This window comes from Anneissia japonica, unplaced genomic scaffold (assembly GCF_011630105.1).
Source record: "Anneissia japonica isolate Jap-2015-1 unplaced genomic scaffold, ASM1163010v1 scaffold287717_len1600092_cov198, whole genome shotgun sequence".
Classification (NCBI taxonomy): domain Eukaryota; kingdom Metazoa; phylum Echinodermata; class Crinoidea; order Comatulida; family Comatulidae; genus Anneissia; species Anneissia japonica.
The window spans coordinates 539,640-563,639 of record NW_022755469.1 but is presented as its reverse complement, the minus strand read 5'-3'; the positions used below and the strand labels follow the sequence as shown (position 1 = coordinate 563,639).

The window sequence follows — 24,000 nt, the reverse complement described above, 5'->3', positions numbered from 1 at the left end:
GCTGTAGTAAAGCACCATATTAGCACTGTATTTAAAACTCAAATATTTGCTGCAGTACAGTAGGCATCACAGTTCCTTATTTTAACATTTATAGCACTTTTATTTCACTGGCCATGACATTCTTTTTGGATTTTGCTCTGCAAATAAATCAATACTTTCCGTGTTATGAGCAGACTTATTGTTAACAAATATACTCTACCACTGCTATGGAATGAACTGCCAAATTGTTAATAAGCTAAATTTGAAAAGGTACTTTATAATAAAATTAACTGCACACTTTGAACCTTAGACATATAGCACACATGTGCATTCATTTCATGCTGCACCTGTTTAGCTCCATCCTGTTACTTTACCATATATGTACGTAATATGACATCACCATGCCCATATATGGGCAAATCACAGATATTCATCACAGAAAACCTGACTGTGTGAACAAAGTTTTAGAATATGTTAAGCTTTAAAATATGTTATGCCCACAACTTCACATTTTATGTGACAAAAAACTGTGACATGCCCATATATGGGTAGAAGTGGTTGGCGCATCGGTTGTGGCTTGGACTCCCAACCTTGAGGTCGGGGATTCAAAACTCTTGTGTCCTTAGGCAAGGCACTTTATCTACAGTTGTCTCTCTCCACCCAGGAGTACAAGTGGGTACCTGGTAGGTTCAAACACAGCCTGCGCTGAATACAGCTGCAACATTATGGAATTCCCCCATGGGGCTTGAGTTTGTGTTCCATGTGCTTGATCCAGTGCCCCGGCGCTATATAAATCCAGAATTATTATTAAATCACAATTATATCAAAGAAAACCTGACTGTGTGGACAAACCTTTAAAATATGTTATGCTTTGTCCACACCATCACATTTTATTTGACAAAAAACTGTGACATGCCCATATATAGGTGTAATATGACATCATCATGCCCATATATAGGTGTAATATGACATCATCATGCCCATATATGGGTGTAATATGACATCATCATGCCCATATATGGGCAAATCACAGATAACCATCACAGAAACCCTGACTGTATGGACAAACCTTTATCCACACAATCAAACTAAATGATATGCCCATATATAGGTGTAATATGACATCATCATAGCCTATGGGGGAAATTGTAAGACAGGCACTTTAAAAATAACATTTTGGAAGCTTATTTGCAGCCTATAAAACTGGTTACCATGAAAATAATACAATTTTAATATGGGAATTTACAATGCGCCTTTGGACTAAAGATACAAGGATTTATTACTACTTCTGATCATGGGATCCATAAATTGGCAAACCTTCTTTGTGGGGCAGGGAGAAACAGAGGTAAACTGGAAAGCTTAAACTGCAACCTATATAAACATATTTATGAATGGAACAACATGTGATGACATAATTGTTATTAATATTACAGTATTAAAAGGTAATTAATATTACAGTATTATTATTATTATTATTAAATAATTACAGTATTAATATTATTACTACAATCAGTAAAGACAGGCACAATCAGTCATTGGCCAATACAACTCCATAGAGAATGCAACGCCAACAAGGTGCACGCAACAGATAGTTTTTAAGGAAGATTTGTTCAGTCATGCCACTGTCAATCAGAAGTCGACAATACATTATCAAGCGCTCACGAAGCAAAGATTTTTTTAGCCGACGTATGACAGATGTTTAAACAGACAGCACTTCTAACACTAAGAAAATATGATCTATTAAACACAAGCTCACACAGGTGACTGTCACCTGGAGTAGAATGCTATAAAACGGTCGTAACTGGTAGTCTTAGCTCTTCAAATATAGCCGGCTTTATCACTTAGACGATCTTACTAAAGTCACTCCGCTAAGACCATTGCTTTAAAACGGTCTTCACATTTGAAACGCACTCAATGGTAACATAAAATTGAGGGCGCTTTTATACATACTTCGCGCATGCTCAACACATGTACATGTATCAAAATGAACGTAAATAAGCATAGACCACTTTTACCGACACTGAGAAGCTTGCCGAATATTCATCGTTCGATTCTCGGTCTCTCACGATCTAGGCATTTGTCTAGCACCTGTAATGCCATGATGAAAATGATTTAAGAATGATTTAGGCCTACTTCCAAGTAGGCTTTTAAACTAGGATGGCAAACTGGTTAAGATTGTCTAAAAACCGCTAATAGCAATCAGCCCATGAAGATGTTCACTGTGAATGACAGATCATGTTCAATGAATTATATTTTGTTAGTCTTAAAAGTGGTGTCTGACTTTTTACTGACTGTATATTCATACTAACATAGCTACCCCACTTTTATTAATATTACGATATTATCACTTTTATCATCATATTGTTATTACAGTATTATTATTATGCCTAATAGAGGAATTATTACAGAAACTACACTAAAGACTCAGACTAAAGAAGCCATACTGTTGCATAAAGCCAACTTAAGTCTTACTCATATTGAGGCTCTCTATCGGACACAATGAATAAGTTACACTCAAAGCTTTGCTCTGAAAAAGTAAAACACAATCACAGTAACAGTTTTACAAGCTCTTTCACACCATAAATATTCATATATATGTAGAGTAGTGCTTTTCCTTGAAAGGCAAGTTAATTGGTTTGAAGTAAAAATTACCTTTTAAGGCCTAATATGGAGAATTATAGAAAAGATTGCTTATTTTTACTCCTATTTTGTCACAATGAACCTTTTTAACAGTTTGCAGGACTTGGCTTTTTCATGAATAAATATACTCATATATGGTGTCGGAATTTTATAAATATTATATGCAGACGATGACTAAATACATAATTGCAACAATGGTAAAACATAATACACAAAAGAAATGGAAGAACATTGATAAAGATTATATACCAAAGTGGGTCAAAATTTGGAGATTTCAGAATAGAGTCAATTTTCTTTCCAGACTCAGCATAGAAATTCTAAATAATAATAAAACATAATATTAGAAAATAGTAGAACTTCTTAAAATAAAAATGGGGGGGGGGGGGTGAGTTCTGTGAATGGATTAAATTTGTTAAAGCATCAATTGAATTTGGAGCTTTTCAGTCCAGAGTAAATTAAATTCAGATACTAAGGGAAAATAATATTAGGAATAATAAAATTAAATATGAAATCATTAATACACCAATACTTATAGCACCAATCAAATAATAATTTTATACCAAAATTCTCATTTCAAATGGTTTCAAATACAAAATAATTTTAAACAAATTAATAAAAATAATAGCCAATTATAAAAGTTGACCAAAATTCTCATTTCAAATTGTTTCAAATACAAAATAATTTAAAATAATAATTAAAAATGATAGTCAAATATAAATTTCCACATAAGAAAGATGCTATACCTGTATCCATAAACAAAATCAATTATATGAATAAAATTGCTTAAGAAAAGAACAAGGTTTTACAGGTCACTATGTTTTACTTCTAGGCAGAAATACATTCAGGTCCCAGCAATAAAGAAACTGTTGAGCTTTGACCTACAGTGCATGATTAATCACATTCCTATGGTGTAGGAACGTCCGTTGATGTTGTGGATCGGTGTGATGACTGGCTCCGTCACGCACCATTCATACCATACATTGCGCGTTGTTACATTCCGCCAAAAGTGAACCTGCAACTTGGTATCTTTCTTTACATCAATAGCATCCTGGAAAAAAGTATCAAAAACTCATAAATATTCAATGATATACTTTTAAAATTATAATAAAATTTATTTTAAAAAAAATCATGGAAATATTCATGGAAGGGACTTCATAATCTATATTTAGAAGATATAGCAGTAAGTATGCTCGGGAAGACAATATAAGTAATGATATTGGTTCAATAATAGTTTTGTGCATGTACAATGCACTCTCCTCATTAAAACGTTTCTAAAGTGTTGTCATAATGTTCAATTTAGTAGTAAGAAACATCTTTATATTTTGTTTACATCAATAAGGATTTGAATTGAATTCAAACTATGTTTACAGCGCTACAAACAGCGGCAGTGCCAACGGAAGGGAATAGGAAGGGCCCCCAGTGGAACCGGGCAAGCATCAACTACTATAACTGCCTTATGAAAAAATAAAAAGCTAATAATCATGTGCTACAATAATAATAATAATAATAATAAGATTTGCATAGCGCTCATATCGATTTTAAAGAAATGCTCAAGGCGCTTGGAAAAATAAACAGTTTAAAGGGAAAAAACTACAACATTTAAGCCTATAGTAATGACTTCAGAGGGTTAGCATTGATAAATGAATAAACTTACCTTAATTGGAAAGAATATTGGAAACCAGCTAAACATACCATCTGAGTATGTTGACGGCTCTGTACCTACAGAAATAAAAATAATTATACAGTAACTGCAATGTTACAAAGTAGCTCTTTTTGCCAAATAATTAATGCTGTCCCTATAATTGTTTTGCATAGAAGCTTGCTGGTAATTCAATTTATTGCCTGTATTTTGAATTGTCATTTTGCCAACCTGATTTTCGACTTACAAAGAGAAGGACTCTCCTTGTCATAATTACGCAATTATTAAATAACATCAAAAAGATGCAATAATGCCGAATTGGACTTAAAACTTTCTACAGAACTAACTGTAAAATGTTCTGACAGAGTTTACCTCATATTTATTACCATATAAATAATCATGTGCCTTATATTTTGAATAGCTCTTAAAATTGCTTGTAACAAAATTAATTTAGAAAATAGTAATATATTGTAACAGATATAAAAACAATCAAGAAAACATGATGTATTAATGAAACCTACTTAGTTTGATATCAAATAATAATATAAAACAACTACTCAATTTTGTAACAGAACATTCAACAAAGAAATGTGATGTATTAATAAAACCTACTTAGCTTGATATCAGCATATAATACTGTATCAAAATAGCCAGCAAATCCGTGCAGTACAGAACTTTCCTTGATTTCAAATTCTAGACATTTATAGCGTTTGTTGTCTTTCATATCTTTCCTAGGATGACAAAAGGTGAACACGGGAGCAGCATTGGCGAGAACGTTTACGTTGTGTAGCCTCACTACGTACGGCGTCTCAAAATGAGCCTTAAAAAAAGTCATGAAAGTATGAAAGATTAAAAATCAGTAAACACTTCATTTAATTTATAACACAGCGAACGTGACACCAACTTGTTGTTAGCGTAAGAGTAGCAAAAGAGCAGCAGTACGAGATATAAGAAAAAACTATGTGGTACACACTTCAAGTATCATAGTACACACTGAAAGATAGGACTTACATCTTGTGGCTTGTCTCTTTCCTTGCAAAGTCGAACCTCATTGTAGAGTTTATGAGACATGACTGGACTAAGGTACGATGTATACATGGCTGGAATACTAATAGCATTATCTATGAGGGAGACAAATAAATATAATTTCATATACAAATTCTTAAATTACAAAATTAATTGTTTCTTAAATTTTTATTATTTTTCTTATTATGAAATATCAAGAAATGAAAGTAATTCATCCAGTTGCTGAATATACCTTTACAGACAGTCTATGCCAGATTATCAGGTGCTGTCAAAATGATACAAGTTTTGGAAACCATGATAGTTATCACCCAGACAGAGTACATGAAAGAAGTACTGTATATACTGGCGTATAAGACGACCCCAGAATTGGACAAGATTTTTGGACGATTTTTGTGTGTCGAACGTATAAGACGAAATCCCTGTTTCATTGTCAGAATTCCTATTTTTCTGCTTTTATTAAAGTGCATCTAGCTGGCTAAAAATGGAGCCAATGGAGCCATTAGATGAGTTTTCGTATGTTCATCAAAATCTTATTTCCTCATATTTAAAATTGCGTTCATTCATACTAACATTTAGTAACTCCACTGCAGTAGTAAACTGGTGTGTTATGGACAATTCTGCATACAAGACGAGCATAATTTAAAAAATATAAAATTTGTATGTTGTACATATACTGTAAGACAACCCCCTGTTTTTCGATCACAATTTGCTATTTTAAGCCTCGTCTTAATAAGAAAATATATAGGGTAGGCCTTATTTTACCTTTTAGAAATTTCTGCGCTCCATCTAAGCATTCTGGCGAGAGCTCATTGTCACCAAATGAGCCTAGCAGCTCGCTGACTATGATATCTGCCTTCTCTGGTGCCTCCCACTCTCTCATGTCTTTGAAGACCACTGTCACATGGTCTGCCCACATTTCATCCTGAAGAGCTTGCAATCTAAAAATAAACAATCATGAAGACACTGTCTTTTATACATGTTCAGGGCATTTAGTACAAACATAAATATGCATGTTTGGGGTGCATACATTGCTTAACATTGGCTGTATTCGACTGGTTGTACTTGACAAAACCAACTGGTTGCCTAGTTACCGCAATACACACTGCATAATCAAGGTTGCTGCAGCTTGTGGCAGTATGGGTTTTTCGTAAAAAAAATGTTTTCATCTAAGTTGTTTAATTCTGTTAGCCTATGAATTATTTTTTGACTTCATGTAGTGTAAATATTAACATTTATATTTTCTAAAATTTAATCTAAATTATATTAACGCAAACGATGTTGCTAAACTGACCAATCGGCCATGTTTGTTTTGGTCATGTGGATAAATTAACACTGATTAATACACTTTGGTTCACGTTAATTTTGATTGTCAACAAAGTCTATTTATGAACCAGTCAAGTGGAAGTTAACACTCAACGAAAAATTGTAGTCAATGAAATGAACCAGTCGAATAAGCCCAATGTTTGTGAAAGAGCTGATAAAATACTCACGTAACAACAGCATTTGGGTTCTTCTCCACAGCATATACTTTGATCTTGCGTTGGGCTTGCTCGGCAGCTCGCAAAGATGCTGTCACTAGAGGGCCTCTTCCTGCACCCAACACCATGACTACACTGTAACCAGGATATTAGGTAATTTTATTAGCTTTATGAGACAATAAAAATAGAAATTGTTCACCATCATCTAAAACAAGGTATATATTTCATGCATTCGGATACAGTGTTTAATTTTATGAGATGTTTTCATTCATCATCTTTCCCATAGATTACCAATTAAAGCTGAAAATATTTGATCATGAGTTTCATCGTTTTTCATAATTTACAGTTGAAAATTTAACATTCTGCAATGATACATAGCAAAATTCGAGTGATTTTATCCATCCAAGAATTCAATATTGTTATATTACCATGGCAACATAAGGTGACTTACGATACAGTGGTGTCCTTTTCTTCAGGAGGGACTCGATCTAGCAGGGCTGTGTAAACAGCCTTCTGGTACTGGGTATACTTCACTGGATCCTTCTCAAATATTTCATAGGTTTGAGATTCAAGGTTATCAGACAGTGGCTATAATGAAATGAAACACAGATACACAAATGAAAAGAAAGGTAGTTGTCAAAAAACTTTGATATTATAGACAAATTATTTTTTAGTGCAATGTGTAACCAAATACCGTTAACTCACTGGGAATACTTCTCTTTATCTGACAGACAAATGTTATATTAAAATGTGGTGCAATGGTAGTATTTGTCTAAACCACAAAAACGTTCTAGATACATATCCATAGAATATCAATAAATTAATATGTTTGCAAGATACTAGACTTACCTGTAGAGGGCATTGCAAATAATCTTCATATCCCTTAGCAAATGCATCAACACCTGTAAGTGGAGGCATCTGAGAACGCAGGTGTTCAAGATATTGGTAGTAGGCTTTGATACCTTTATCTGGATGTCGATTGGTTCCGGATACCATCACCTGGACTTCCAGTTTAAAAAACCTGATGAATAATGGAAAATAATTAATATATCATAGGGGTTCAACAAAAAAATGAGTCAACTAATTATCTAAAACAAATTCAACTCATGACTGACCAAAAATCACAAAAATATAAAAGAGCAGTTTATAGTCATATGAATAAGAACATATATCTGATGAAAAAGAAACAATCTATAATAATGCCAAATAATTATCTACTTCCAAATCCAAACATAATATATTTGAAGATACATTGCTTAACAACATCACCCCTGAAACTGAAGTCTTAATTAAAATTTTAAAACACTCCCTGGGAGAGAACTGTCGCAAGCAAATGACGAAAAAGGGTAAACAAACTGTCACTAGATAATCATTCACCGTCAATGAAAAATGAAATTATGAAGTACGAATTATTACACCTACCTGAGTACAACATTCTGATGTGCTTTGGACAGTACTGGGTAGCCCTTCTTGTTGGTCAAGAATATATTTGTTGAAATAATTGCACATTTGATGGGTTCACCATACCATCGTTCGAGTATTGATGGTGGAGGAAGATCGACAGATATTTCAAGAGCTGTGATAAATTGTATCCATTTTTTGATAATCAATTTTATATTGAGCAGCTATACCTTGTATTTAAAGGATTTGCAAAACACTGTGGTTTTGAATGAAAAATGTCAAAGGTTAAAGTTGTAGGGAAAAACAAGCTTAATACTTTAAAATTTAAGTGATAAATTATATTTTTTGAAAGCATTATCATTCTTATCTTAATACCATAATATATTCAAGAAAAAATCATAAAACTATTTTTTAAGGTGTACTGCATTCTTAATAAATCTCTGGTAACATAGTAATTTGTTTGTAGACTTACCAACAGCTAGGCGTTTATGATGATTACACACTCGTCTGAGTCGGTTCCACCATGACCATGTATCATACACAGGGGAGGGCTTGTCAAAAACATGAGATGGGGGCGCTTCATTCTCAATTATGTCTTGACGAGTTGTTGCTGGTGCGATCATGGGTACGCGGATCCAAACCTGAAAAAGACGAAATATAGTAACACATTTATTAGTGTTAGTTACCAACAAATTTTTAATAAAAAACCATTGAAACCTAGCTTTTTCAACGTATTTAATTGACAATTCTACAACAGGTTTAACATAGTGTAAGTTGTTGTTGTTCTTGAAGATGGCAGCAATAATAATAAATAAAAATAATAATAAAATATTAAAAATAATAAAATTAATGATATTAAAAAAATATTGAAAAAATTAACAGTCAAACTGCTTGCTATATTTGGATAGCTGATATTGTAGGTTACATGATATCCTAAACCTGTTTGTGTCAGCCTTTAGTTGGAGGCATCAACCCTATTTACTATTCAGAATAAATGAGGTTGAGTTGAGTGGTTGGCCAAGAAATAGGGTTCCTGCTTCTTGTGCTGAAAACCTAGTTAAAACCTAGTCAGTGTCGAGTTTTAATTGTAGTGTTTGATCATTTGGCTCCTAGATAGGGAGCATGTTTATTATATCCATATGTATCCATTACATGTTGTAGTAAAGTTGAAGTGGCAGTGCAAATGCTGCAGATTACCAGGGGCCCAGACCAAATTTTGATTGTATTATATTAACAATATAATTATTGTTAATATCATCAAGAGTGGCATGTAAAAAACAAATTCGTACCAGATCAGCTTTGAATGTTAATTTCCATCAACCTATCTTTAACAAGCCTATTGGTAACAAATCTTTTTCGTGCGAGGCGCCACTCATCTGGAATAACCTTCCAGTGCACATTCGATCTTCCCCATCTGTGGCTGTCTTTAGGTCTAACTTAAAGACTCACCTCTTTAACTAAATATCCAATTTTTATTCTTATTTTATCTATTGTTGCATTATTTATTTATGATTCCAAACTTTGCCACTGCTTCTTTTAATTTGTTTACTTGTTCTGTGCTTGGGTTAGGCAATGATCACAGCTGCTCGTGGGTTGTGAGGTGCCTAAATATGTGGGGTGCAGTGCTTCGTATCTACAAAGAAAGGCGCTTTACAAATGTTCTGATTGGATTGGAGTGGATGTGTACCTGATGGTTACTATGTCCCAGGAGATGACTGTAAAGGCACCGTCCTAAGTTGGTGCAGTTAAAACTAGTTAGAGGCACCAAAACAGCTGGCATGGTCAAATGAGCAGCATACATGAGCTCTTGTTTCAATGCATGCTCTGAGTTCTTGCGGATTGTGTCGTCGTGCGAGTCTGGCTGTAGCCATGGCGAGATCTTGCCAACAATTACGGAGCTCCAGTCTGAAATCAGATATTACACTAGCGCATTGAGACTTATGTTTAATTTAAACTTACATTACATGACATTTTTAAAAAAGTCAGTAAATCAGACAGAATATATTTGTTTTAATCTGCATATCATTGGAAATATAAAATTTTGTTGATTCCATGAAGTATATCTTACAAAATATTTAAAAAGATGAACATATAACAATAAGTGGTAAGGAATGAAATTGTTAGTTTGAACAAAATTTTAATATGCAGGGGCGGATCCAGAAATGTCCAAAAGGGGGGGCCGGAAGGGGGGCCGAAAGTTGGGCCGATTGAGACAACACTGTCGTAGGGGGTCCGGGGCATACCCCCGCGAAATTTTTGTGTTCTAGACGCCCAAACATAACATTTGAGGCATTCTGGGCTATCATTTTTTTCTTTTTCTCTCTTTTTTCCTTTTTTCTTTTTTTTACCTCCCAAAAGGGGGGGCCGGGGCCAGGCCGGCCCCCCCCTAAATCGGCCCCTGATATGCGATAGAAATTTTCATCATTTCACCTTGGCTTGAAAGGAGCAAATCCGAACGAGTAAACGCCCCTGGTCTGTCTTTAGATTTCCCTTCCAAAAACTCTCGTTTAAACCGTTGGTGGACAATTGGTACAGCAATGAAATCAAACCTGCAAAAAATAAGTAAACTTCAAAACATAAAATAGCATCCTCCCTGAATGGGCATTCTACTCCTGTCTAACAATCCACCAATCAGCGTCATAATTAGCGTGCTCCTGCACATACTGTAGAGGGACTAACTACTAAAGGCTAGACCTATGGCCTACTATTACCAGCCTGGTAGCAGGTCAAAACAGCAATAAACCAAAAAGGCAATGACAAAAAACGGCAATAACCAAGACGACAATGAACCAAAGTGGCAATGATAAGTACAGCAACAGACCAAAATGGCATAACAAGTACCAAAACGGCAATAGGCATAGACCAAAAAACAGCAAAGGAGCAAAATCAATTTTAAAGTTTTATTTATTATTACTTTGTGTTTTTTACTTTTATGACAAATTTTTTAGACTGATTTTGTCTGTATTTGAAAGTTTTATTTATTTAAATGTCTTATTGCTTTTATATTGTTTCTCCCAATCTTTTTATTATTGAATTTGTATGTATGTATGTAGGTATTATTATTACTTTATTATTATTATTATTGTTGTTGTTGTTGTTGTTGTTGTTGCTGCTGCTGTTGTTGCCGCCGCCCTTGCCTTTCTTTCGCGTTCTTTAATTCTATGACAACTTAGCCTCATGTTTACCGTATCAATCGTTGTACACTTTCATGTTTATACTTAGTTTTCTTTTTTACTTTTATGACATAAATTGTTTAGCCTTATTTTGTCTCTATTTGAAAGTTTTACTTTAATGTTTACTTTTATATTGTGTTCCCCAATCTTTTTATTATTGGATCAAGATTGGATTTGCTGTGTTATATCGTTATTGCAGAAGATTTAGCCTCATTTTTACCGTACTTAATCGTGTACACTTTCGTGTATATAATTGGTTGCCGTTTTGAATTAGGCCCCCAAGTCTAGACCTATTGCTGTTCTGGTCTTGCCGTTTTGGTCCATTGCCGTTCTGGTCAAAAAAGTGTTGCCGTTTTGCTTTTTTGGCATTTTGGTCATTGCCGTTCTGACTTATTGCAGTTTCGACTTCTTGCAGTTTTGGTTTATTGCCGTTTTGACCTGACCTTCCTAAAAAGGGAAGCCTGCCCAAGGCCAACACTATCTTTGATGAACTCTCTGCCTCCTCAATTACGTATCATTTCAGATCCGCAATTATTCAAATCTACTCTTAAATCATTCCTCTTCAAATAGTTCAACTTCTTTCTAACATCCTCCAGCGCCGGTGACAAGCCAGTTTTGTTTGCTTTAATAGGCGCTTTAAAAATGTGTATTATTATTATTATTATTATTATTTATAAATAATGACAATGTCAATGGCAATTTAACAACAAGGTGGCTAGGCCTATAATTTGGGGTTATATGTATTATATATATAGGCCTACAATTGATGGATGACGAACGGCGAGATTAATATGATGCTTAGGCTAATTAAAATCATCTCACTCTGTTTTGTGATGATGAAGCAAGGGCTGAAAAAGGAGGCAGGCAGGAAAACTGAGTGAGTCAGGCAAGATGAGGTTGCTTGAGACATGGATGGGTGCGGTACACAGTATGAATGTATGAAAACGTGAGAAGATACCGCCGCCAGACGCTTGTTACACCCTTCATTTACTACGCCTAGGCTACATTTCATTGGAATATAGATAATTCACACTATTTACCCAGCTGCTGATGCAATTTGTGTAGAACTTGATATATCTGGCACACAACTTAAATCTCTACCGCAAGAAACATGCTCATTTCTGGCCATGTTGAATGAGAAAACCACCGGTGAAATCTCTCACATGCTGCACACTCGAATAAACGGCTTGTTGTAAATATCGTACGCCAGCGGCTCGAAACGACAAAGCGTTACAAAATACGCCGATCGTACTACTTATTAGAATTCAGCCAATACCATCAAGTGGGGGACTAGCTCAAATGGTAGAGCGCTCGCTTAGCATGTGAGAGGTACCGGGATCAATGCCCGGGTCTTCCAAAATCTTTTATTCTTATTTTAACTAGCTTCATTTATATAAAAATTGCTCTCTTCCTAGAGGAAGGTGCAAGTTTTATTAATAACAATTATTCCCCTTCTTATCAAGAATAGTATCAAATCCCAGACCTCAGACTAATGATATCATCTGGCCTTAATAAATACTGTACCATCAGTAAATACATAATTTTTTTGTGCTCTTGATGACTGGCCACATTATTGGAAATTGGCGTTTCTACCTCTGTGACAATTTTTGTGTATGTGTGCAATTTCAAAAATTAATTCACTAAATAAATCAATCAACTCTTTCCTTACAGATTTTAATTTAGCACAACCAGACAAACAAAATTTAAAAATTAATTCACTAAATAAATCAATCAACTCTTTCCTTACAGATTTTAATTTAGCACAACCAGACAAAAAAAATATAAATTGCAAAATTCCAGTACATTATCTTCACCCTGAGGTTGTTTTGATGCAAGTTGCTATGTAGATCTTGAATTATTAACATTTCTATTATACTGTATATCTTATCCATTTAGTTTCTCGAAAGCAGTGGTTTCACCGATATAATTTTTGTACCCGATTCACTCCAGATAAAATATGTTACACAGAAATATTCTAAGCGAAAAAGTGTCATTTTCACACGAACTAACACAAACCTTGTTAAAAATTGATACAATTTATACACAGGCATTAATGATACATGCGACGCTACAGAGTGACACAAAATGCCAAAGTGATATCTGTTTTTCTCACATGGTACTGTAAAACCTCTAATTGAAGAACTGGGCTTCTTCTTTTCCTTGCGAACTTTGGATATGATTTTTTTAGAGACTACTTTTGCAAATTGTGGGGAGCTTCTTTTCAAAATGAATGCTGTACATTTTAAGAATTAGTACTATAAAACAATAAATAAGGCCATTGTAACATCAATCTGTATGATGGAGTGTATTAACTGGCATTAAACCACCTTAACTACTGTATAAACTAAGCTTGTTTTTAATTCATTTTGTTGTTTGAAATTCATGTACAGTGTATGTACTGTACAATTTCGAAAAGAAGCCTATGCGATCTTGAAAAGAAGCCCATGGCCTTCTCTTTGAGATGGGCTTTCCGATGCTAATTTTGCAAACTAAAGAGGGGGGCTTCAATTTCAGACAGGATTTAACTCGAGATTAAGCCCACTGGGCTTCAATTCGAGGTTTTATGGTATTACATTAGACACATGCTTATCTTAATACCAACTCTGACAGCGTCGTATGACACGTGTTTACGACTTAAAGACTGTCACTGACCATAAATCGCATTGAGGTGCATTGTGCAATGCTGTCTGAGTTGGCCTTTACAGAGATATTCACATGAATGCAAATTAGCAGGGAATGCGTACTAAAATTTCCTAACAGGTGACGTGTGAAACACATTTTCTAGTGTGAAGTGGGCATTAGATTGTTGTCTATACTGCCAACTTGTATTTCTCTTGATTCTCAACATGGCCACCAGAAGGTTTATAAATAGCTGTTGTTAAACTGCCTACCACATACATATGTATAACTGAGATTCAGAAATGGTGTAACTTTTTGTATTACTGTACTTTAAATTTTATTTGTCCAAAATACTAACTCAATTTTTTTTCATATTTCAGGTTGAAAACCACCCAAGACCACTCAAGAGCACTTTTACTTTTTCTACTCCCACAACTTTCTACAGCACTAACAAAACTGTACAAAATAACAATGCCCAAGAGAAGATACCAATTTCTTGGGTTGTCTCGAGCGGTGTTTAGTAGGATCATCAATTTTGATGTATTTTGACAATAAAGATTTATTGTACTGTATTGTATTTTTACAGAGATATTACATGTATAAAATTGAAATAAAACATTTAAAGTACATAGAAGGATGGTCCTAAAAACTTGTCAAAATTGCATTGCAATTTCAGCATTGAAGATCAGCAGACTCACTTCTTCTTTGAAGTTAATTTTGGAAGCAACAATTCTGATTCTTCTCGTACCTGAACAATTTAAATAAAAAAGAAATAAAATATATATATTTGAATAAACAAATATTCGTACAGTAGAAACAATGCACCAGTGAAAGAACGATCATATTGGGCTGCTACTAGAGCAGTGAATTTATCTACTGTATGGTTTTCTCTAAACCAGGAGTATTTAGGAGGGTAGCTGGTAGGCTGGAATGTCCAATATACATCATTATGGAACCTTTCTCCAGGGAGCTAAGTATGTGTTCCTGCATATTTTATCAATTACAGGGCTGATACTGAGAAACACATAAAGGCCTGGCTTGGAATAATGACATAAATTTGGCATATTATTAACAATAATCACACCTGATATAGCCAGGGTCCACATTCAGACAGCACCTTCCCACCCCATGTATTGGCATGCCTGTGAAGGATAACATAATGAAGATATAGTTTACAAATATTTACCATTAAGTCCTCCTCAGTTTTAGCTGGATAGTCTCTGGCTTTAGTGAGGTACAACAAGGCCATCTTTATATTATTCAGTTTGATGTATGTCTTTCCAAGCATCAATAAATTCTTACTGTAAAAATTTGGTTCAACTAGATTGGAAAAAAAACATATAACTTTGTAACTTCAAATATTGTTACAATTTGGTACTAATGAAGAAATTTTCATTACCTTACTACATTTGTATCTATTTATTATACATTTTCAATGGAATTTTATACATATTCTCATTATCTGAATTTCAAATTATGTTGCAATTTAAATATATAATTGACAATGAATAAAAATCATTCCATTGTAGGCTTCCTTTTTCTTACCTTCTTCAGCCTTGCTAAAATAGGACAGTGCCTGTTGGGAGAATAATAGGACAGCAATACGCTGGTTATAGCTCATATTATAGCTTTCACATAGCAGAGACATCAAGTAATGGTTTGGTATTGTTAGTTAACTATCTTCTCTAACAAGATTTTAACACAAAGTATAAGTTGCTGTTTGTTTGTTTGTTTTTTTTTTTGTTAGTTCCCTCATTTTGTCTTTAAATTGCAATACTATTTTTAATGTCAATAATAGAATATGTCAATTAGAACAAGATGAAAGTTAACATTACTTCATTAAATGACGACTCGGGAGGTGTTGTAAAGATGAGGGCAGCAGCTTTCTTTTGGTACCAAGGCAGGTCAGCGAAGGTGAAACACCTGAAACGTGATATGGTACAACAACATATTATTTTTTATTTAATGAAAAGACAAAAATGAAAGACTGTATTCAGTATTTAGTTATATCATTGTCATTTATAAAAACATTTTACATAGAAATTCAATTGCAAGGGTCTGCTAATAAATAACAGAAATAATAACTAGGTAAAAATGTAACAATATCAGGTAAACTATCCCCCACCGAACATCATCCTCAGTATTTCTGAATCAAGGTTTCGGGGCTTGAAAATTGAGATTGTGGTTGTAATGACTTAAACTACTATACAAGGTAAAACTATCCTCAGCCGAACACCATTCCGGTATTTCCTGGTTTCCGAGTCATTGATTTACAAGCAATAAATAATAATACAAATTAGTATTACTGTATATTTTAAGAAGATAATGCTGATGATGTTGAAAGTGGAAGTTGTCAGGGGTAGATCCAGAATAAAACTCGGTAGGAACCATGCGAAGCACCCCAGGATACCCCTGGATGTGGATGTGGCACATACTTACCAGAGGCCTAGCAGATGGTAAGAGGTGGCATCCTTTGGATTCAGTTCAATTGCTTTCTGGGGGAAAAAATAAAAATTCAATTTAACACTCAATAAAACTTAGGCAAAAGCAAAAAAAAAAATGAAAATGAGAGGGACAATAAACCATTACTTGGCCAAATAAAAACAGGATATAATAATAATTATAATAATATATTTACAAATGTCCCAATGTGCTTTACAAATATAAACAAATGTATGATAACCAGTGGTGGATTCAAGGGGGATGGGCCCCTTAATTTTTCAAAATTGTTTTTTCCCCTTAAATTTTTCAAAATTGTTTTAAAAAATGGAGAAAAAAAAAATATATTGAAATTTAAGTCGTAGAGTGCCATTTCAAGCCCTGCGCTATAATAATAAATTTTGTTTGCCTCCTGACCCCAACCATGGTGGGGCTGATGTGGGTGGACCCTCTATCGGTAAAAGTCCTTTGCTGGCCCCCCTCTATTTCCAACTCCTGGATCCAAAATCTATATTTGCCATATTGTTCTGCTGTTGTCTTTGCTTCCACATAATTATGGATGATTGTGGGTTCTTTTTCTGCTTTGTGACCATATTAGTTCAGTTAGAATTTCATAAAAAGATTGGGTGATCCATTCATTAGATTATAATGAAAATGACAAGACTGTTTAGCTTATTGTTACCATACCTTGAAATGTTCCTGGATAACATAAGCATTTAAAATCTTCTTTTTGGAACCCTCAAAGTCACCAACATCACTTATACAGATTGCATACCACTGTCAAAATAAAGGTGTCAAATACAGAATATTGTTAATCACTCTGTTGACAATATAACAATTCATTATACAGTAGTGTGTTAAATGGTATTTGATACACCTTTTAGAATTTTGTATGTTAAACAGCAAAAAAGATGTTTAAAAAAAAAAGTGTTTTATTTTGTGTTACCAGGGAGGTGTTACCAAACAAATTGACATCTAAATGTGACAAAAAACATTTTAAGATTCTTACTTTATGGCATGCAAAATCAGTATCATCTAGATCCAGCGCCCTCTTGCTATACTCCAATGCTTCATAAGTTAGCCTCTTCTTAGTTTCTAAGTCAGTCTTTGAGTGCTGTGCTACATCTCTCGATGCTCTTGCTAGCCTCCATAATAGCGCTGCATTCTTACTTTCTTTAAACTCGCTCAGGTATGCATATAACTGATGTATTTCATGGTTATGATATAATTCATCAGATTTGTCAACAGCTATCTCATCTGGGCTTCGTTCTTTCACCTCCGCCATTTTCTCTGCAATTCACAAGAATGTGAATCATAGGATATGAATCATGGGATACCTTTGAATGCTACCGTAAAGCTTTATTACTGGGTGACGGACACACAAATAACCAACTTTCGTATGACTGAGTCATGTTTATCCCCCACCACCTTCTTACATTTTGTTAAGCAGGATTATCATATGTTTGTGCAAAATTATTTTAACAGGATATAGTATCAGTTAGGAGATTCAAAAATCAGAAATCCTGGCGCCTCCACTGCCTAAAATCGACTTAATCATTTTTCCTTTGTACTGGTTTTATGTTTCATACCTGGTCCACTGCTTGACCAAAATCCTAAAGCCCTACTACCAAGGCCTGCAGTAACAAAGCCCCATATTCTGAAATTCTGCCGATTCAGTCTAAAAGGATGAAACTTCACAAAATAAAAAATAAAAAATGGTTATGAAAGTTATCCGGCAATATATGAATGTTAATGGTATGAATATGAACGATTATTAATTATCAGAATTTTACAAAAAGTATAGATCATGTTCAACGACAAGAAACTGATAGTTCATGACTTGGGACTACTTGACTAACTATGAACCGTTGAATCTCACCGGGGCCCGTTTAAAGGTGAGAGCTTGGACATGTCTACCTACATTGACATACGAGCCTAGGCCTAGCTAAATTCGATTACGTTTATATAAAAATGCTTGGCCTGTTCACCTGTTTGAAGCATGAAATAAGTCTATTGTATGCATTTCGATTCGTTTTTAACCTAAATAATAACGAAGACTGCCGAAACAAACTATGTGTCACTGATGTTATTGTACCACGGAATGCTGCCATTTTGTTAAACAGCGCCATCAGATGATGAAAAACAAATTCTTGGATTTGAGCCGGCCCCCCGCCCCCTGGATGTTACGACCACTATGGAGGAAATAATTACTGTATATTAATCCTCCATGGTACCACAAAGCTCTATTAATTAGCAGTTACTATGAAGATAAAGTAGCTTCACTCGTCGTAAGCCCTGAGTAGTACCCATGAAGACGCTCTCGTACGTAATAAGAAAGACGTGCATTGTGGACAACTCGTGTAAGGGTTGGGGGGAAAGAACATGTGCACATTCCTGATCAGTTGTTAAATGTGTACATTGACTGACGTGCAAAATAAATATTTTTTTTTATTTATTAACGTCTTTTCGTTCATACGCCTAATACTGTACAGTACTTGTCATTTCTTTTCCAATAATTAATGAAGTACGTAAACGCTATATTTTATGCATAGCTTATCTTGATGTACAGCGGACAGTATTCGTATAAGGACGCCCCCACCAACCAAAAACTTTATTGTATATGAACTAGAGTAATTTGAATAGGCATTGAAAATGTGAACGCCAAGTATGTACAGGTATTCACTTCAGTTTAACGAATTCAGTAGTGTACACGTAATCAGCACCTAATGAATATATGTTGAATCATGGAGGAATATATTTCCTCCATGGTTGAATCGTCTTCCTATTGAACAACTCAACAACTGACTGAAATGCTCATAACGTATAACTGAATTTTCGTTGAAGGGCTATGGTTATTAATTTGAGCACTGTTCTTACTGTATTATTTATCAATTTTAGTATGCAGCTAACCTAATTTGAATACAGTATTATTTATTTTGATTTCCAAGCTGCAACCTATAAGCTTTTCTATAGATGATGCGAGTGTTTCAGTCAGTCGTATCATGGAGGTATAAATACCTCCATGGTCGTATGATAGTGCCTAGGTGTTAAATCTTCACGTATATCCATAGGTCGCTGTGGTCTAATGGATATGACACTCGCTGGTTTGAAACCCGCCTGAGACACCTTTTTTCATATAACTGAATAAAAAGGAATTTTTCGTTAAAGGGCTTGATACGATTATAACCTCTTGTCCCTAATTTTGAGCACTGCTATTATTTATCCACTTGTTTATACTGTGTTTACGGTGCTACACAGCTAACCTAATTTGAATATACAGTATAGAGCTTCTACGGCGGCTGAGGTAGTCACAGACCACGCCCATACGCAATTCAGCACAATGGCGCTGCAAGTAGGTTATTCTCCTACCTTTACCTTTATGTGCGTGTATTTTGTGTGCACATTAATCAACAATGTCAATGAAAATTGAAACTTGAATATGTTTTACCATAAACTGGGTATTGTTTATGACATGCATCAACAAATACAGTATAGTGTCTCCTGTGCGTATAATATAGATAAGCAGCATTGGCTTTTCATTCATGAATATATTTGTTCAAAAAAGTCAACTTCATAAACTAGAGAAGCACTTACAGGGGCGGATTTAGGGGGGGGGGGGCGGCCCGGCCCCGACCCCCCCTTTTTGGAGGTAAAAAAAAAGAAAAAAAAAGAGAGAAAAAGAAAAAAATGATAGCCCAGAATGCCTCAAATGTTATGTTCGGTCGTCTAGAACACAGAAATTTCGCGGGGGCATGCCCCGGACCCCCTACGACAGTGTTGTCTCAATTGGCCCAACTTTCGGCCCCCCCTTTTGGACATTTCTGGATCCGCCCCTGACTTAGGCCTATATATCAGTATCTTTATTTTTAAAACCCCATCTCCCCAATCAATCTACACTTCATAAAAATATTAATTATGAAACTGTACATTTGCAAACTGGAAATTAATAACAACAAAACAACAATAAAACAGCACCTATAATGCCCCATCCATCTAGCGTGCTATTCCGAGGCGCATTGACTCTTAAAGAAAAGAAAAAGTATTTACTAGTAAATACGGATTTGTTGGATAAGCAAAACAGCAAGGCAATATTATTACAGGTATTTAAATTAACAAAGTTTATTCAATAAAACCTCAGACTGAATCCTATCTATTGGTAAGGCAAGACTGTTTCATACCTTGTTTCACAAACTTATCAGTCAGAGGAGGGCAATGAAAAAGTTTTGCCAAAAACATCCAGACAGAGTTGAAAGTAGAAATAAAATTTTACTGGAGAATGTAAACAGTGTAGTAATGTGATGGTTAAATGCTTAAAATGTATACAATTAGGAAGAAATATACATACTGTATCTTACTTTTGGAGATTGCAATGCAAAAGTGGGTGTAATAACTGGCCAAAAATACTATTTAATCTTTATTCAAAATCATCATAATGTGTAGGGGGGGGGGGGGACCGNNNGGGGGGACCGAGTTCGCTAAATCAGGTATAACAAATTCTCGCCTAATAAATTTACCATAAAGTTTCTATAGACCCACTGCTCCAATATCTATCTTTTTAAAACAATGATAGGCCTACAACAAGTGAACATTTTTCTACTTACAAGTTAATAAGTAAAACGAGAATGCCCATCATGTATTATTTATTTTCAAGTCAACAATCACACTTGTACAGTTATTTGTGTGCAGGGTAGATGCAGAATTTTTTTAAACGGGAGGTGGGGGGGGGGACATATTCAGAATAGATAAGTGAGAGCACTAATTTCAATACATGCCTTGAAATTTTAAAATTTAGTAGCAAAACCTACTGAATCCTTCCCTGGTGTGAATGGCCACACAGGAAACATACTTCCAACGTCTAATACTGTAATACTATGGTTAATAACAATGGCATTATAAGATATCAGTAACCCCTAACCCAATCGTATATCCCACCCTAAAACAAACAGGGGTCCCACGTTGGAAGGATTCTCTTCCGGGAGACCTGGTTGAATGAGTTTTTTTAACACGTATTCTGCTGCACATGGTGGTACTGTACCCATCATCACTGACTTCCGTAAGATACTCGATAATAAAATACTGTAGTTTGCAAATATTCTATTATGAATTTGTGGAAGACGGGTTAATTTTCGGGGGATGAGTTATAATAGGGAGCTTCGATTTGTTGGTTAACTGTGGAAGGGATTTACTTTAAACCAGAGTCTCTGCACAATGTAGAATTGGGCCACACTTAGTCCTAAAGTTCAGACGATAATGAGCCACAACTTCGTCACATGCACAGATGATTACATCTTAGATCTTAACGTAGGCATCCAACCGAATGCTCCCTAAATAGATAATATTAAATTAATAGACAATGCATGAGCTAGTGTGATTCACGCACTGACATGACCGGTTTAATTCCTTCAATAAACATTCATATGCATCACCACTCTTCCATATTGGTAACAGTTTCAAATCGTTCAAAGTATTCAATTTAGGTGCACCAGCTCTTAATACGTCCAAGAGGCATCGCACCTTTAGGGATTCTGACATGATCAACGGTCCAACGTAACACTTAACCTCTCGTAAAACTTCCAAATTAGGTAAATCTAGATCAGATAGGTAGAATCCATTACATTTTCTAATGTCTAGATATTTCAATGATTTTGACACAATCTTAAAATGGTGCTGGTTGTGTTGTATGGGAATCCAGACTTCAATAGTAAGTCTTTCTAAATGGAGTAAAGTTTGGAGTAAAGTTGTCAGCTCTTCCTGTTGCATACCACGCAAAGCCCAGTATCGTGCGAGTTTCAATTCTTTTAAGCATTCAAAGCGTACAATATGGCCGACAGATGAAGGAGACCAATCAAATGGACAGGAAATGGTAAGAATATTCGGAGAAGTACTGTGAAGAACCTTGAGAAAACGCTGAAAGCATGCTATTCTTTCTCGTTTTAAATGCCTCCGAGGCTTTAAATGGTACCAAGTCATTGCTCTGCAATAAGCTTTACAAAATACCGTCTGCGACCAATCACATTCAAGCATTCTCAATCCCTTAGAAACAGTTTTTGTCAGACAAATTTCCAGTAATTTCAACCAGGATTCCTCCTTTTCAATGATATCAAATTTAAATTTCAAAACATGTAAAGCTGCTTTACGGTTAATAAGACTTTTAATATATCTTTCTGACATTTCTTCCAAATGATTATTGATTGAATCTTCGGAAGTGAATTGAAAATCTAGCATTGTCTGACTGCACAGGTGTCTGAAATTCACTCTAAGTAAACCAATCTGGGTGAAATCCGCTTTCGTCCAAAGACTTGGAGATCGAATAAGTCTGGCCCATGTTAGACATACCATAGAAGCTTGGCATTTTTCAAAATCATTCAAAAATGTGAATACATGGATTTGACAGATAACAGGCAAGTTCTGAAATTGAAGGATTCTACGTCTTTTCTTCCATGAATTTTTATTGCAATGAAGTTCATCTTCTCGCTTGATCTCAATTATGGATCTTGGCCTCAGACTAGGCCTAGCCCTATGATGATGTTGTATTGTTTCAGTTGAAGGCAGCAAGGAGGTATACTTCCTTGAAGGCAGTGTATTTGCTGATGACCTTGATTTATTAATAACATTTGTATTCAGTGCAGTTGAAAACCATTTTCTTGAAAAGCGTTTTGTTGTATGCCTAGGCCTAGTACAACTTCTGTAAAACTGTTTTCTGGTTTTCATTTTGATATCTGTCTGGATTAGGTTTAGGTAGCCTAGGACTACGCCTCCTCACTGTGTTCCAGGCGAAGATGAGGTTGATGACAGATGACATAAAACGAAAAATAGGCCTATCTGGGCCTAGGCCTAAACTACACAGACTAGGCCATAGGTAACTCATGCCTTGGGTTGGCTTTTTAGAACTTAGGTTTCCTATCTGATATCATTACGAGGCCAATTCCTGTACTGTTTCCAGATTCAGTCCTCCTCTCTTTGGGACTACTGCTTAGGCCCAGGTTTAGATAGAACTTCCGGAGACCTGCATTGCCACGGCCAAACACACCATGAACATGATGAGAGCGTCAGCTTTGCCAAGGGAGTCTAGCTGCACACGCGTGTCTGTATTTCTAGTATCTTTGCTGTAAACCGAAACACCAACCGGGCCCTAAGGTAACTGTACTTTACACAGTCCACGTAATTATACACATACAATACAACCAATGTATAATCCCTTGTTATTATTAATGCTATAATATTACGTAATATTAAATTGAGACGCGACGAGCATCCAACAGAAGTACTGTACAGATAATACCACAGTCACTTGGCATAGCATAGGAACAGACTCTTTATTTTTCTTCTGAGGGCGTCCTAGGACGCAGAAATAAAGTACAGTTTATGTGGTAGCAGTCACGCCAGTCGGCCCAAAACCAATCGGCCCAAACCAACTTGGACCAAAACCAACTAGTCCCCAGACGACACTCCGGCCGGACTTCTGCCCATAACCAACTCCTCGGCCCCAAGCCAACTCGGTTATTCAAGGCGGCAAGTTAAATACATTTAATATTATACAAAAACGATAAATCATTAAAAGTTACAAAAAATGGAAAAACAATATTTGGGGGGGGGGGGGGGGGGG

General features: G+C 35.3%; 3 protein-coding genes across 4 annotated transcripts; all 3 read right to left on the bottom strand.

Annotated features, from left to right (window-relative positions):
- Positions 1-1,186: 1,186 nt before the first annotated feature.
- LOC117123495 (protein arginine N-methyltransferase 5-like) lies at positions 1,187-12,532 on the bottom strand. The gene is made up of 13 exons (XM_033269442.1): positions 12,377-12,532; positions 10,594-10,712; positions 9,851-10,068; positions 8,636-8,804; positions 8,185-8,338; positions 7,612-7,783; positions 7,214-7,350; positions 6,775-6,897; positions 6,047-6,222; positions 5,270-5,379; positions 4,871-5,078; positions 4,274-4,338; positions 1,187-3,667 (listed from the first exon to the last, which is right to left on the bottom strand). Exons 1-13 carry the CDS (start codon positions 12,463-12,465, stop codon positions 3,515-3,517), a joined length of 1,893 nt encoding a protein of 630 aa, XP_033125333.1. The 5' UTR covers positions 12,466-12,532; the 3' UTR covers positions 1,187-3,514.
- A 1,126-nt stretch (positions 12,533-13,658) lies between these two features.
- On the bottom strand, positions 13,659-18,548 carry LOC117123512 (regulator of microtubule dynamics protein 1-like). 2 transcript variants are annotated; one of them, XM_033269462.1, is made up of 9 exons: positions 18,383-18,544; positions 17,984-18,086; positions 17,404-17,684; positions 17,082-17,171; positions 16,395-16,450; positions 15,791-15,878; positions 15,501-15,531; positions 15,142-15,275; positions 13,659-14,703 (listed from the first exon to the last, which is right to left on the bottom strand). In XM_033269462.1, exons 1-9 carry the CDS (start codon positions 18,521-18,523, stop codon positions 14,650-14,652), a joined length of 978 nt encoding a protein of 325 aa, XP_033125353.1. In that variant the 5' UTR covers positions 18,524-18,544; the 3' UTR covers positions 13,659-14,649. The 2 variants fall into 2 exon arrangements, with proteins under 2 accessions (XP_033125353.1, XP_033125354.1); XM_033269463.1 differs by lacking the exon at positions 17,984-18,086 and having other exon boundaries at positions 18,383-18,548.
- A 2,469-nt stretch (positions 18,549-21,017) lies between these two features.
- LOC117123500 lies at positions 21,018-23,715 on the bottom strand. The gene has a single exon (XM_033269447.1). It carries the CDS (start codon positions 23,103-23,105, stop codon positions 21,738-21,740), a length of 1,368 nt encoding a protein of 455 aa, XP_033125338.1. The 5' UTR covers positions 23,106-23,715; the 3' UTR covers positions 21,018-21,737.
- Between the last annotated feature and the right edge of the window lie 285 nt (positions 23,716-24,000).